A 15,998-nucleotide genomic window follows, 5' to 3' on the forward strand; every position below is an offset into this window, starting at 1 on the left:
ACCCCACCCTGCCCATCTGTTGATAAAAACTGATTATCTGAAACTCCTGGGGGGCTTCCATCAAGGAGATCTTCAACTCTAAGCAAAAAGAGGTAAGATAAGAGATCTAGGACAGTGAGATCCAGATTAGAATATTGCCAGTTCACCCCAGAGAACCAGATCCCACCCTCATCATAAGACACAAAATCACAGCCAACTTCCTGGCAACACACGGTCCATCACATCTCACATCTGTCTACAGTTTTTGAGCTGCCAATAAAAAGCAAGTCAAAATAAACAAAACTCACAGATTAATACAGAGAGTAAACTCATAAGCTAACATTGCTGGTTCAAGCCCTAAGAATTTTAATAAAATTGGTCTAAAGTTTTCATAGGAAGAGAAAGGTATTACTAAAAGTCATCTAATTTAAAGCAGGTTTCCTTCTCTCATTTGGTTACCAAATACCTTCTACCACCAGGTAAGGAAAATTAATATACACCACTCTAAAGCTGTAATACTTAACAGACAACATCATGTAATTAAAACCATGACATTGGTTCTAGCAGGCAAGACTCAGAGCTAAAGAAAAACTCACAAGAGAGTCAAAGTTCAGTCTTTGCTCTGTGTCCAATGACGCATGTTTTTCTGACAGTTCTCTTAAAGCTTCCAAGCACAAGTTCTACTTAGAGCACGAGCTAAACCGTTTATAACTTATGAAGACTTGTATTCAGGCCCTCTCTTCAGTTATATAACCAAATACAGAACTGGCCACAGTAATTTATTACCACAAAAGAAAGAAAGAAACAAGGTGCATCTATATATTTTTAAGATTTGTATTTTGGAGCTAACTGAATGGAAGGAGGATTGAAGCAAAGTTTCATTACTGCCTGAAGCTATTTACGAAACAAACAGCTCTGTATTATCCAACAGCGAAGTGCCGTTCTTCACGCCAGGAGCCTAAATTAAAACCAACCGTATCATTTCCCCTCTCTTTTCCCCTCTGAAACCCACTTTTTATTATGGTTTATTGTGTAATTATTTTAAAGTCTGCATTAGACTGTGAGCCCCTTGAGGGTACTACCGATGTCACTTTCAATGCCCTGGGACACCCAGCACAGTGACTTCAATGTCCTGGGTCAGCAAGATGTTGGCCTGGATCATGCAAACTAGAACAAGTCACAACTGAACCCACCTGCAAGAAGCTTGTTACAGAGATTCTGTCTTCAAAAACCCTCTTTCATATTTTGAACTCCATGTTTTCTGGGTTGACCTGCTCCCACAACTGTCAGTTTTGGTTTATTCCTTCCCCCCAAACTCATCAAACCTACTACACAATATCGCTCCATTTTCCTGAATGTAAATTAAGCCTCAGTAAAAAAACAGAATTAAAAAAAAATTGAGATAGAGGGGCACCCGGGTGGCTCAATCAGTTCAGCGTCTGACTCTTGATTTTAGCTCAGGTCATTATCTCAGGGTTGTGAGACTGAGCCCCATGCAGGGCTCCGTGCTGAGGTGAGCATCGAGTTGGCTTCAGGTTCTCTCTCTCCCTCTCCTTCTGGTCCTCCCCCAACCGCTTGCATGCACACTCTCTCTAAATTAAAGATTAAACCTCCATTATTTAGGTTTTGGAAAGGGGAAAGTAGACATATTAACCATTTACAAAGCAGTAAGTAGTTCAGTGAGAATGTGTTTCTTGTCTTCCAACAAGTGAAGTAATACAAGAATGTCGTTCAAAAACGCATTCATCAACTTTATAGTATCCCTTTCACAACGCTATCTGCCTGAGAGGACCAAAACTCTTAACTCTTCTTTCTGACTCAGTCATGACTAATAATACACCACGCTGAGAGGTGGCTATTATCATGGTTGGAAAACAAAAGCACTGAAATACGCTTTCTTGAAAAAGTTCATTTCAGCCTTTTTCGGTCATTTGCTTTCCTCTCATAAAATGAAGGAGGATGCCCACTCCTTGTAATTCGCCTGGCCTCCCACTTGGGACTTTCCTGTGCCAGAATTACATTTCACATGGCCTGCCCTCCTCCCAAGACCTACAGAGGCTGGCGAATCCCCCCTCCACAGCTCCTATTTTCCAAAATGCAGCTGGCTCTGGATAGACCCATCTATTCAGACTGGGAATTACCGCCTAAATGCCTTCAGCCTACACCGTTAGCGCAGCTTATCCTCTCCATGACAGCAATGTCCTCTTTCAGTGGCTTGATTCAGGTCCCTCATTTTCCACGTTGTGTTACTAGAAATATTCCAGTTCACACAATCCTTCCACTTCCAAATTACAGATTCCATTTGGGAACTGTCCAGAATATGCAACATGGGAAAACCGAGATTCAGAGTGAGCTGCGCCGGGTCACAAAGTCAACAGTAAGCAGAATCACCTGTGGAGGAATTTAAATTACAGCTGCCCCACTCAAATTCTTTTCTGAACACGAAAACAGTCTCCTCGACTCCACTTATGAGCTCCCCCTCCGGGACATGTTTTCAGATCTGCCCCAGCACCAAGGAGATTCACTGCTTACTGATTGCTTCTAGAGAATTAAAAATATACAGAACTGTCCTTTTAAAAAATGAATAAAGACTCATTATCTACTGGAGAGTTCCAGCCTATTTATCTACTCCATTAGCCATGAGCTTATCAGACTTGGCCAGATTCAGAACCGGTTTTATCTCAGACTCCTATATCGGATTCTATCTATCTACTTGTTTCTGTAGATTCAGTGTAGACGCCCAGGAGAACAAGTAGATTCTCACGATAAAACTGCACCCGAGTTTTGCCTAGTTAGCCTTAAGAAAGAAAACACGAGGTTACAATATCACTTAGAATTCTGCACAGGGGAAGAGACTAAATCCTACAGTATTCGGGACGACAAAAAGCATGTGTCTTTAGCCACCCACACCCATGCACTGCACTGCTGATCCTTGAAAAACACAGGTTTGAACTGCATGGATCCACTATACGTGGATTTTTTTAAATATAGTATAGTGCTGTATATGTATTTTCTCTTATGATTTTCTAATACTTCTTTTCTCTAGCTTATTTTATCATAAGAATACAGTATATAATACACTTACACAAAATATTTGATAACCGACTGTTTATATTATCGGTAACGTTTCTGGTTAACAGTATGTTACTAGTAGTTAAATTTGGGGGGGGGGTCAAAAGTTATACACAGATTTTTGACTGTGTGGGGGTTGGTACCCCAACCCCCATGTTATTCAAGGGTCAACGGTATTTTGATATGAACGCAGAAGTAAGAACAATTCTTTAAATGATCTTGAAACATTGCTCTTTTTTGTCAGGGGAATGGTATAGCACTGGTCAATTACAATTTAACAATCCCATTTTCTCACAATTCCATTATTTCTCTATAACTATCCCAGTAGGAATTCATTGTAATTTATATTAAGTACAAAGAATAAATGTTTTTTTAAAATGAGGAAAAAAAAAAAAAACAAAAGGAAAAGGCAGAGAGAACTAAAAATATTCTCTATCTTAATCCGGGCGATGACTATAGGGGCATATATGTAAAAATTCACTGAGCAGTATGCTTAAGAGTTATAGTTTTTTGACTATAAGCTATATTTTGATTAAGAAGTTTTTTTTTTTTAAAGGACATAGGAAAAAAGATGAAAATCCAACAGTGAAGGTAGTATTTAAAATTCCTTAAATTTTCTTTTGTTCATTATATAAATATTTGTTGAGCACCCTGCTTTATTCCAGACATGCTGCAAAATGCTGAGGATAACACTATAATTAAGACACAGTCACTGGACACAGCGTTCATAATCTAATGGGGGGACAGACAGTAAACAAGAAATTATAATACAGTGTGTGATGAGTATCAACACAGGAATAAGCACAGGGAGCTTGGTACACATGGTCGGGTGTCTAATTCACTTTAGGAAAGCAGAGTTCTTTTCACCAATGAAAAGAACTTTTCACCAGGGCCCTGGGATAGAGCCCCATGTTGGGCTCCCTGCTCAGCGGCGAGTCTGCTTCTCCCTCTCCCTCTGATTCCTAACCCCGTGCTCACGCTCTGTCTCTGTCTTTCTCTCTCCCAAATAGATAAATATAATCAAAGAAAAGAAAGTCCACACACCACGTAGGACAAGAATGCTAACGAGGGGGCATTCTACAACTCTGATGAATAACCCAAACAAACAAGCTACTGTACCTGTCGGCCTTCATCAGCAGGTTCGGCGGCAGCTCCAGGAGCTGGTTGTGCTGCACATCCAAGACCTCCACTGAGGTCCTCTCCAGCCTCTCGGGTAGCCTCGTCAGCTGGTTGTGTCTTGCCAGCAGCTTCCGGAGACTACTATTACAAAATAAGCTGTGCCAAAGGGGACAAAGACAGAAGGAAACCTACTTAGCGCTAATTTGGGATAAGGAATAAAAAAAATGAACAGGAGTCGAACACTTAAAATGCTCTCTCCAAAGAAACATAAATTTATTCTGAGCAACTGCAAATTCCTAAGCTCAAACTTGGAGCTCTTTATATTTCAATACTTTCCATACTGTAAAACAAAAAAAAAAAAGAAAGAAAAGAGGGTGGGAAAAACGATCAACAGGAATTATTTAACAAAGAAGCTCTACTTAATGAAAGAGAGAAAAACAAGTTTCATAGAAGATCCTGAAGGGAATAGTCTAACTTTGCTAGACTCAGAAGCCATGCTTTAAAAGGCTGTAGGCTTCTCGAGGTAGGGCTCATGTCTTGTCTGCCATGGAACACAGGCGTTTTACCCACAGCAGATTCTCAATAAATAGAGTCGATCAATTTTTACCTACAGGATCAACATTAAATAAGGATTCTTCTCTCCGATTAAACTTTTACAAATGCCAACTGATAAAGTGTTACATTTTTCCTCATTTGCATTTCACAACCACAATATTTCTCCCTTTCCTTACTTCCCTAAGTCTGTATATTTTTCTTTTCTCTTTGGTTTAATCCTAGACAAAACTGAGACCCCTCCCAAAGAGAAGGAAATGCACTTAATTCACTATTCTCTTTTGTGCCTAGAGAGCTGTTTGGAACCCTGGCTATGTTTCTTCTACGGGTTATCAAAACTGCTACAAATGATGAATGCTTTAATCAAATATAAATCCGCTGTATGACCAAATTCAGACTTCTTCAACAGTTGTAGAGAATAAAACAGGCCCCAGGTTTAAACACAGAAATGTGGGGCATGTGGCAGAGCAAGGTTATACTTTGCATCAGGATCACTCTGGAGGGAGACCTCATGTACAGTGCTGTCAAAGAACGAGGCCACCCCCACAACCTCCTGCCTTCCACCCTGTGACCTCACTCAGGGACCTCCAGGGCTGTTAAAATCACTCCACGTGACGGCCGAACTTTATTCACTTTAAATGTCAAAACCAGATTCTTCGTTCACAGAGACGCAAGCAACCTGTCTCAACGCTGCCATGATTGGTACCTGGCATGACATCAGTGTGACAAGACAGATTATCCAGGACAGTCATTCAGTCACGGTTTTCACAGGGGGGTGGTCTCTGTAATTCACCTCAACCCAGTAATTCAGGATTTGGTTCACTAATTTTACTGTCTTACTGGGCCTGGGGTGCAATTTAGGATTCAGAAGGGAGAATGTGTCATTTATTATTTACACACACACACACACACACACACACACACACTTTATCCTTAAATAATGGATAACTGAAAGATGACAAAATCTTTATATTGATTTTTCCAAATAAAAGAGATGTTACAACTACAGTATGAGTCTTAAATGCTAATTACTGGACTTAGCTGAATTCTTCTGGATACTAAGCATTAAAACACCTTATTTTCCTTTTAATACATTTCCATTTCTAAATAATTTGTTTTGTCAAATCCTTTACATACATTGCTTAAACAAAGCTTGACTATCAAATCAGCTTCTAATGAACTGCTGTCTTGCTGAATATTAGATCAATGATAGAGCTGATAGTTTGCAACTAAACACAGTAAGAAAACAGTATATATTGTTTTTGTCCCCACACATTACACACACACACACTCTGTTTAATTCCTTGACCACGGGGCATTTGCAATTTGCTTTTAAATAAGCATTCATTTAGATCCCCAAAAGAGCCCACCTAATGCAGATCAAATCAAAGATTAATTAACTTTGGGGAAAACTGGATAAAATATCTGTTAATCTTTACTTAATTGTTGGGTTTGTGTACACAATATCTTTGTTGAAGCCTACAGTGAAAACAGAGGCCTTAGACACCACTGTGCTGCTTATCTGTTGGATTGGAGAGGTTGAAGTGGGGAAGAGGACAGAGAAAACAGAAGAAAGGTAACATTGCAAGATTTTTTTCAACAAATTCTTATTCCCCCATTAGTAGGAGTCTATCTTGATTTTTGCTGTTTGTTTCCTGAAAGGGTCTCTCTCAGGTTGGCCTCACACCTACACACACTTCTGTCCACAGGGCATAGCACCAAAGTCCTCTTAATAATGGTGCTGGGCTGCACTGGGTTGCCTAAAGGCTCAGTCAACAGAAAACTCTAAAACAGAAAGCATTTTCAAACAGACTGCAATTCCAGGTATAGCATATGGCCAAGGAACAAAGTAAAATCAACTGAGCTTTCTAGGGATCGAAATGTAACCCAGATTTCTTTTATAAGATCTATGTTCTAACAGTGTTAACCAACAGAAATATAATGCAGGCCACATATGTAATGGTAAATTTTCTAGTAGCCACATTAAAAATGGTGAAAAGAAACAGATAAATTCATTCTTACATTTTATTTAACCCAATATATCCAAAATATTATTTTAACATGTAATTAACATACAGTACTAGTGAGATACTTTGCATCTACTGTACGTTGCATACTTCGGCACTTCTCAGTTAGGACTCGCCACATTCTGAGTCTCAACAGTCATGCGTGACTAGTCCAGCCGCACTGGACAGCACAGTTACTCGTCGTATAAAAGACAGACAGCATTTCCACCATCATGGAAAATTCTAGAGGAGAGTACTGCAATAGGCTACCTTTTGTTATTAATTGCATGGCTAGTCACTAACAGTTAATATTTTGTACCAGAATTAGTTAACCTGAAGATATTTGTTTGTATCTAAGGACACTAGACCTCATGACATGGCTGTGTTACAAATCTTGCCATTGAAGTGAAAATTTTGAAATAAAAATAATACACATTAAGACAGAAAAGAGAAGGAAAGAAAAGTTCTTGGACCTTTATTCCAAATTTCATACCAAGAAAAACAGAATCTAGTTTGCTCTTTCTACGTTTAATGATCTAATAATCCTTTTTTCCAAAGTTATGTTCAAGGAAAACTGAGAATTATTTGTGGGGAAGGTAGACATGTGAGGTCAACAGACAGAAGCGAAAGATTCTGAAAGAACTGAAATTACAGAGGTGAACGCACTGTTTGCTGAGTTTTCAAACACTGCTTATTTAGAAACATCCCCTAAGCACCACCCTGCGTGGCTTTGGAAAGCCTGGCTGACAAAGTCTCACCCTACTCTCCACTGCATGAAGAAAGTTTATAATTCAGAGATACCATATGAGATAAAAGACACTAGAAATAAGGTTTTAAAACAAATTCTTTTAGGAGTTCATAACAACAAGCTAAATTATTAAAAAACTGCTTCTCTAATTTAAGATTCTCTCACTCAATCTGTAATACTCACCGTGCAGGAAGTTCACATATTTGATTATGGCCAATATCCAAAACTTCCAGCTTTCGGCTTTCGCATACCCACTCAGGCACGTTTTCTAAGCAGTTCCTAAATATAAGAATATACAATTTTTTTTCTTTGATTGGAATTTGGCCTAAAATATGGTTTGAAACTCAGAATAACTACACAAAATAAATCTTCTAACAAAATACCAAAGTATAGTGAATATTAATCAAAAGGATATGTATATTCACTTTAATCTAGAAGCAAGATGAAGTGTGACAAGGAAGAGGAAAGAAAGAAAAAGTAGAAAAGGACATAGTTATATCATCTCTAAAGTCTTAAAAAAATAAAAGGTCTGGTTCCCAGAATTGTTATCCTACGAAGTCTATAAACCCATGCAAGCTTAGCAAGAGGATGTCTTATATTGGAAAAAACAAAACAAAACAAGCAAACATACACATTCTTTCAATTAAGTAAAATGGCATAAAGTAGTTTTATTTTCCAATTTACATTTTTAATACTTAACTCCAGTAGGTATCATGAAAGCATAGATCATAGATAAAAGGAAAGAAATGGCACCAGTTACCAGTCTCACCAGAGACCTGTGAGACTCAGAATTATTTGAAAACATTAGCTTATGCATTAAGATGGCAATTATAATTAGCAGAAACAAGGGAACTAAACTAATGCTGACTTTATCACTAAATGAACTCATCACTTCTTAGACAAATCTACTACAATGAGTAGCTCCCCAGTCATGGATGATTAGCCTTTTCTCTTCATTTTTAAATGCGTGAAATGACCAGGCACAAAGAATATAAAATGATATGTACATTATGAGCACAACTCTTTAAAGACAGATGAACAATTCCATGCAAATATGATGCTTCGGACAGGACTCTATCAAAGTGAAAACCATTGAGATATTAACAGTGGTAGCATGATTAAAAATCATGTTCTTTAATTTTGCTAGTGTACTAACTTTTCAATTCAAATACAGAAAAGGTGGCCTTATTTTCTTAGTGTCTGTACAGGTACACATGGTTCTGGCTTTGAAGCCCTGAAGATCGACCCACTCTATTATTTTATAGTAGTTAACCCCTAAAACATCTTCATAAGATAGGAGAGTGAAGGTCCCTCTCACTATAAAGAACTTCAATATAGAGCAATAAAACTCCTCTCAGCGATAAAAATAACCTGGAACTTCGAACTTGAGGGCCTAGTAAACACCATGATGGGTGACAGCTCAGTTCCTGTTGATAACATAAATACTCACATAAAAGGAGGAGGGTGAAATACTCAGAGCTATGTCAGGGGGGTCAGTTTTTCTCAGAGAAAGTCCTATAGTTAGTTGGGGAGGCGAATGAGGCACAGCGAGTTACACTGAAGATTCTGGACATGAGAATTATAAAGAAAGATGGATAGCATTTAAGTGGCAGAATTCAGGGAAAAGCAAGACAGGGTTTCCAATTCAATCTCACTTAGGGGTTTCAGTGGGAACCATTTGCCAGTTACATCCTATAAATAAAAGGAGAATAGATTTACTCTATGGCCGACTCTGAAATAAATCTGTTCATGATATTTATATATACCCATGTATGCAAACCCACTGCAGTACTGTTCTTAAAGGCTGAAGATAACCGCATTCAAGACTGTTAAAAAAAATAATCAGGTAAAATCTGACTTCAAGTTTATTAAAATTGACAAGAATTTAGCAGAAAATTCATGAAGCACTATTCATAAAGTATTTTATAATTATAAATTTCTGATAAAATTTTAATTGTAATAATTCTGACACTTTCTTACATAATTCTGAGAACCTTATTAAAATAACTATTTGTATATTTTTATAACTAAAGGCAAATTCTGCACCTGACCAATTACATGGCAGTTGTATTGGATTTTGCACACTGATATGAGTTAACACTTGCTACACTGAGTGGGCCACAAACCCCCATGTACTGTGGTTGTTCAGAAAATTTTGGATATTTCCTCTGGAGTTATGTTAAAAGTTTCAGTTTTAGTGTGTTAAGATTATTAAAGTCTAATTTGTATAAATACCTGCTTTATGCCTTCAGAAAAAAGTCTACTATATTTATGGGAACTGGAGTAAACATGACACAATGCAGTAGTGAATTTGTATAAAAGGTGAGATGGTCAGCCTGTTTGCAAATAAGCTGAGAAAAGTGAGCAGGCCGGATGTAAATCCTACTTTGGTAGGCTTAGTTGCTATTTTCTAAGGGTTCTTAGCAAGAAGATATAGGTGCAAAGTAATAGAGGGAAGGAAAAAAATATCAAAGAGAGATAGCACAACATTTTTAAAATGAAGACTGAAGATATGGTTAATATAATTAAAGAAATTCTGGACCTTCCAGCCGTATGACACTCAACTCATTAATCTTTCAGGCCCAAACATGGTGGTCAAATTGGTGTCTAGAGGGACATAATACCTTGATTCTTCTATTTTGAACTATAGTACACAAATGTAATATTTTAACTAACAGATATTTACGTAGATTTTTCAGAAGATAAGTAAAAACTATGAATTTGTAATATTTTTTTAAAGATTTTTTATTTATTTATTTGACAGAGAGAGAGAGAGAACACGCAAGAGCACAAGCAGGGGGAGTGGCAGGCAGAGGGAGAGGGAGAAGCAGGCTCCCCACAGAGCAGGGGGAGCCCGATGTGGGACTCAATCCCAGGACCCTGGGATCACGACCTGAGACGAAGGCAGTCGCTTAACCAACTGAGCCACCCAGGCGCCCTTAATTTGTAATATTTACCGTCAAAATACATAAAAAGTCTTTAGGCATAAGCTCAGACAGGATGATCTAAATAACTTTCAAGCAGACTCTAGAGTACTCTAGGACTTGGCATCTTACCTTGAAACATCCATGTACGACAGATAATTTGGAACTGGGTAAACATCCAGTTGAACAAGTTCTAGGAGGCAGGGAAAAAACACAAAGACATTACCATTCAAGTCACACAGAGACTTTTTGTATGTAGAACATCATCACTGTGCTTTATTCACCATTGTTTAGGTTAGGAAGTACAATACATCCATTTGTTAAACTTGGAAACCACAGGAAAGTACAGAGAACTTCTAATTTAATCACAAGATCTTATTCAGAGATTGAAATAAATGACTCCTACTTTCTTACCTTTCCCCCACCCACTTACTGTGGCTCTCCTCTTGTTATACATGCTGAATGTTACCTGGAAGATTAACTGTATGAACAGTTTTTTAAATCTGGAATTCCTTCCATAAAGCCATGCGCATCTGGCTTTTGCCTTTTTTACTCTACTGAAACCGTACTCTTGAGGGTCACAAATGACTTCCTCCACTCCAATCTGAAAACCCTTCCTCAAAACTGTATGAAATAGGATACCACCATCCACCTAGGGCTTCGTTTCTAAGAGTAGTTTCTAGGTGTCCTTCTGCTTCTCCAAACACTCACCCTGTAATTCACCAGTTCAGCATCTATTTGGTTGCCTATCCTGGCGCCCGCTGGGAGGGTCTTCTAAGTGGACTCCTGGTACCAGTGCTCTTCTCTTTCCCAGTTAACCTTACTTCACGGTTGCAGGTTTCACCTCTAGCAGATGTGCCTCAAACCAACATCTGTAGTCCTGAGTGCAAGTTCCCATTTGCTCCCATGAAAACCATTACAATGATGGCGATTGGCAAGGTGGTAAGGGCTCCACTCTTCTCCCATAAATGCACCCTGTACATTACTTTAACCGGAACAGTCTTACAGCATCACTTCCATCACGTGTCCCTCTACTTAAGAATCTCCATGGGCTCTCTAGCGTTTACTGCACTAGCTTCAAAGCTTCACCATCTGACTCCAAGCCATGCATTCCATAACCACCTCTCACCATTTTCTAGTGGGCACCTATGAGTTCAGAATTCCCTGTTTTCTCCCATCTGCCGAACAGACCACATTCAGATTCTTTCCTCTTCAACACCCACTTGGTGCCTCCTGGCTATCCAAATCCTATAACCCTCAGTGACTTGTAGCTATCTGACATTTGGCTTGTTTCTCTCATGAGATGACAATAAACTCATTTCAAAAAAAGAAAAAAAATCCCCTATCCTTTAGAACTCGTGCACTACACTATTCATAGAACAAGTATGTGATAAACAATTGTTCAACTTGTAGTACTGAATAGTTGTTTTCACTTAGTTTTCTGATTGCAGGGAATTGAAATCTTCACTTTAGTAACATATGTCCCTATGATCTTTTCTTTTTTAGAACTGTCATGATTTCCAGATTCTGAAAGAGAGATCTCATTAAATGAGTAAGACTCCTGATTTGTGGTGTCCTGTGGGTATATAATTCAGGTCTCTCTGAGGATTAGTTCCTTTGTTAGTGGAGCATGAAATCTGAGACCCTGAGTAGAGTCCAAAATGGACCTTCCTTTCATTTTCACTCTCCCATATTAAATCATGTTCCAGATTTACTATCTTAACAGGGTAATCCAAGAAATAGTTTATTAAGGCCTTTTAATCAGAGGAGCCAAATCAAGAGTGGGGGAGTAACTTACCTAAATATCGCAATATGAGAAAAACAAGTTGGGACCTATAAAATCTTCCATTTTGGTTCTTTTAAATACCATACCAGCATTCTTCTTTTATGATTTTTACCTCAGCAATATCTGACACTTATTTTATTAAATGAGCAAAGTAAAAATCAGAGTGAGGCAGAGATGATGGTGCTGAGTCAATTCTTGGAACCAGAAGAGAAACTCTGATGTGGTCTATATCACATACCATTAGAAGCGGCATAGAGCGCTTTTAGGAAATAGCCACAGATGTTTAATGTCACCAGCTGATTCCTTTCACAGTGTAAAACTTCAATGTTGTTGAAAATCATGGCATCTAGATCACCAAGCTTATTGTCGCGCAGATCAAGCTGAGTGACGTGCTGAAGAAAATCCACTTCATCTGCTATTAGCTTCCTAATTACGTTCAGTCTTGAGGAGAAAGGACACAAACAGAGACTATAATTAACTGCAGTGCTATAAATAAATGGCCACACCCTAATATGCTGAGGTAAGGAGAAGTCTCACTATATTATAGTCCTCCATGATTTCTTTAATCTCTACATCTGGACTTCCTTAACTGGCCAGATCCTTTGGTTATTTTTAGCTACAACTCCATGAAGGTCTTAATCTTGACAATATATTCTGAAACACAATTTGGACCACTTAGGCTGGAAGAGAAGCACATATGTTGATTTTTACCTTAATTCATTTGAAGAGGAAAAAAAAAATCCACTTAATCATTTATTTTCAAAGAATTTAGTTGAAAGAACACAAGAAACAAAACCTAGAACAACCTGTTAGGCACATTAGAACTACACTGAATATTTAAGGAAGGAGAAGGATTAGTGAGCAGGGAGATGAGCAGTTCATATAGGACAGAATTTAAGGGAGAACTTTGGGGTGGGGGGAGGGAATGAATGGGAGCCACATATGCACCAGAGATAAGAATGCAAACATCTGGATTTCTGGCTGGCTCAGGACCAAGAACTGATTACCAAAACTATCTCCATCTTAAAATATTGCTTGAGGGGTGCCTGGGTGGCTCAGTGCGTTAAGTGTCCGACTCTTGATCTCAGCTTAGGTCTTGATCTTAGGGTCGTGAGCTCAAGCCCCATGTTGGGCTCCATTAAAAAAAATAAAAATAAAATATTGCTTGGAAGAGCAAAGCACAGAAAATACTTTGGCATCTAGGATTCGCTGAGAAATTACAAAACAAGGACAACAATGGGATCAATAAATCTGGGATAGAGCAAGGCACGGGAAAACTGGCAGAACCTTGGCCATGAGAACTAGTTAGCTAACAGACTGAAGTTGCTATGGGTGGGTTGCCAAGAAGATAACTAAGTAGTAATGGGGACTAGGAATCAATAGAATGAAGATACACCTAACTTCAAAAGGGAGAAAAACAGATGAAAATCTCAATTCCTAGTTTGCTAAGCTACCCCCAACTCCTTTACAAACAAACAATAAGAACCCTGTACTTCTCATTACAAAGCCAACAAAGTGCTGAAATAATGTACCTGGTTAGAAGAGCATTAATATGAGGGTTGGAGCTTAGGAAAAAGCTAAAGTTTCTTGGTTGTGAATTTTTGCCCTTTGAAAAAAATAAAATAATGGTAACTGAAGAAAATAAAATGATGGTAATTGAATTATTCACAGTAATATCATAAAGTCACTGAAATGCAAGGATGAGTGACAGATAGCAAAGAGTTAGGATTTGTCAATCTGTAAGCATAGCATATGGCCTCTTCAAATGTCCCCAAGAGGATTTGTTTTTTTGCTTCTTTTTTTATTCCAGGTTGTAAGATTTAAAAACTGGCCTCAACCCAGCAATTTGCCTATTTCCAAATGCTCACTAGATTACTAGTATATGTACACAGAATTTTTAAAAAATCTCATTTTAGGGGCTCCTGAGTGGCTTAGTCAGTTAAACGTCCGAGTCTTGGTTTCCACTCAAGTCATGATCTTAGGGTCATGATCTCAGGGTCGTGAGCCTGAGCCTGAGCCTGAGTCGGGCTCCATGCTCAGTGCAGAGCCTGCCTGTGATTCTCTCTCCCTCTGCCTGGCCCCTCCCCCAGGTCATGTACACACTCTTTTTAAAGTAAATAAATCTTTAAAAAAAAAAATTTAAAAATTAAAAAATAAAAAATCTCATTTTGGATACAACAGACTATAGAAATTGAAAAAATGTCCCATGTTCTTCTTACTTTACACTGTAGGTAACTTTCAAAATGTGGCATTATCATCTTCATTTGAAATAACTCCCTCCTGTAATTTCACTGTATTAACACTAAAATAATTAAAGGTTCGTTTAATGAGGAGACAAAAGAAAATCTATAATGAGAGGGAACTGTTCAGTTTAAATTGCCAAGTCCTGTCAGGATTCAAATTCAAAAGTTTTCAGGCTGAAACCATAATATATATTTAGGATGAACTTTCAAGGAGGCAAAATGTGATTAAAATTTCCTTCCAATAATCCCCAGTAAACACAACCATTTTATTTATTTCATAAATATTCACTGAGGTTTACTGTGTGTAGACAGGCAGTATGAAAGAGCATTAGGCTCTAGTGCCAGTTTGCTGCTCATCCCTCTGCTTTTGACCTTGAACAAGTCACCTAGTGTCTCTGCTTAAGCCTAATTCTAATCTGTAAAATGGGGATAACACCTTGTCAACTACAAGGCAGCTGAGAAATGAAGTATGTGCCCATAGTATGCAAACAACGAAAGATACGGTGATGATCAGGATGATGACCTATGGCTTTGTGTCAATAAGAGATGAAGAAAAGGTGTTTGTCAACAGATTTAGTATGTTAGTGAGGAAAATCACATATGCTTTAAAATATAAAGACTACAAGTATGTGTTAAGTGCCATAACTGATGTATAAAATACAGAGAATGGTCAAAAAAGATGCAATGGACGGAGCACCTCATCTGAATCCCAAGGGTAGGCAGAATATAACAGATGTGAATGGGAAAGAAAGCAGTGCATGAGTTAGGGCAGAACAGCCTCTGGACTGAAGAGAAAAGCACAGGGAGGACTTCACACGTGAGTGCAGGAGCGCAAGGCATGTAAGAAGCTGCAAGGGGGGCTTAGTCAGTTAAAGTACCAACTAAGTGCTAACGCTGGATAACAAGGATAAAGAAGAGCAGTGTTTCTCGGTTATCTGTGGTGAATGAGCTCTGTTCTAAACTTCTAATCTATCATGGACTGATGTGTATAGTCTTACTGCACATGACCAGGACACAGCCCAGAGCACAGGCGGCTCCCCAAGTGAGTTCACCAACAGCTAAACGAGTCTATTCCCCGTACAATGAGATGAGTTGCTTGTATGAGTCTACTTGCATACTGTGGCAATGTCAAATCACTGTATGTTTCTAAAACATTAAGTCTCAATTTCTATACATATTTCATTGTAGAAAGGTAGCAAATAGTTGGCTTCCCAGCACAGATCAGAGGACCACACTTTGAGTAGCTCTGAGCTAGAGCCGCATCCCCAAGGGACTCACAGGCTAGTAGGTTGAAACCAGATAAGAAGAGTTTAAATACCTCCAGCCAAAGAACCAAAGGCTCTGGGCAAGACTGTGCTTGCTTGAGAGGCTACACAATGGAAACAGATGCAGTAGCGAGAAGGAAAAGGAAGGGACAAAGAGAGAAACCATTGTGAAAGAAGAAACTCGTAGAATCTGGTGGTAGACCAGAGATAGGGTCCAAAATTTCATGTCTATAGACACAATGAAGTGATGTTGCTATCAGTAAAATAGGAATCCAGGGGAAGAACTAGTTGAATAAAGAAAGAA

At 38.5% G+C, this 15,998-nt stretch overlaps 1 protein-coding gene across 1 annotated transcript in view; it reads right to left on the reverse strand.

The window, feature by feature from the left end:
• PHLPP1 (PH domain and leucine rich repeat protein phosphatase 1) overlaps nt 1-15,998 on the reverse strand; it is a 214,966-nt gene that overhangs the window by 32,789 nt on the left and 166,179 nt on the right. The window contains exons 8-11 of the mRNA XM_044921274.1: nt 12,425-12,627; nt 10,533-10,593; nt 7,660-7,755; nt 4,171-4,326 (exon numbers count right to left, since the gene is read on the reverse strand). Coding sequence (XP_044777209.1) covers nt 4,171-4,326; nt 7,660-7,755; nt 10,533-10,593; nt 12,425-12,627 — 516 coding nt within the window. The remainder of the gene's footprint in view (nt 1-4,170; nt 4,327-7,659; nt 7,756-10,532; nt 10,594-12,424; nt 12,628-15,998) is intronic.

The sequence above is a fragment of the Neomonachus schauinslandi genome, chromosome 14, assembly GCF_002201575.2.
Source record: "Neomonachus schauinslandi chromosome 14, ASM220157v2, whole genome shotgun sequence".
NCBI lineage: Eukaryota > Metazoa > Chordata > Mammalia > Carnivora > Phocidae > Neomonachus > Neomonachus schauinslandi.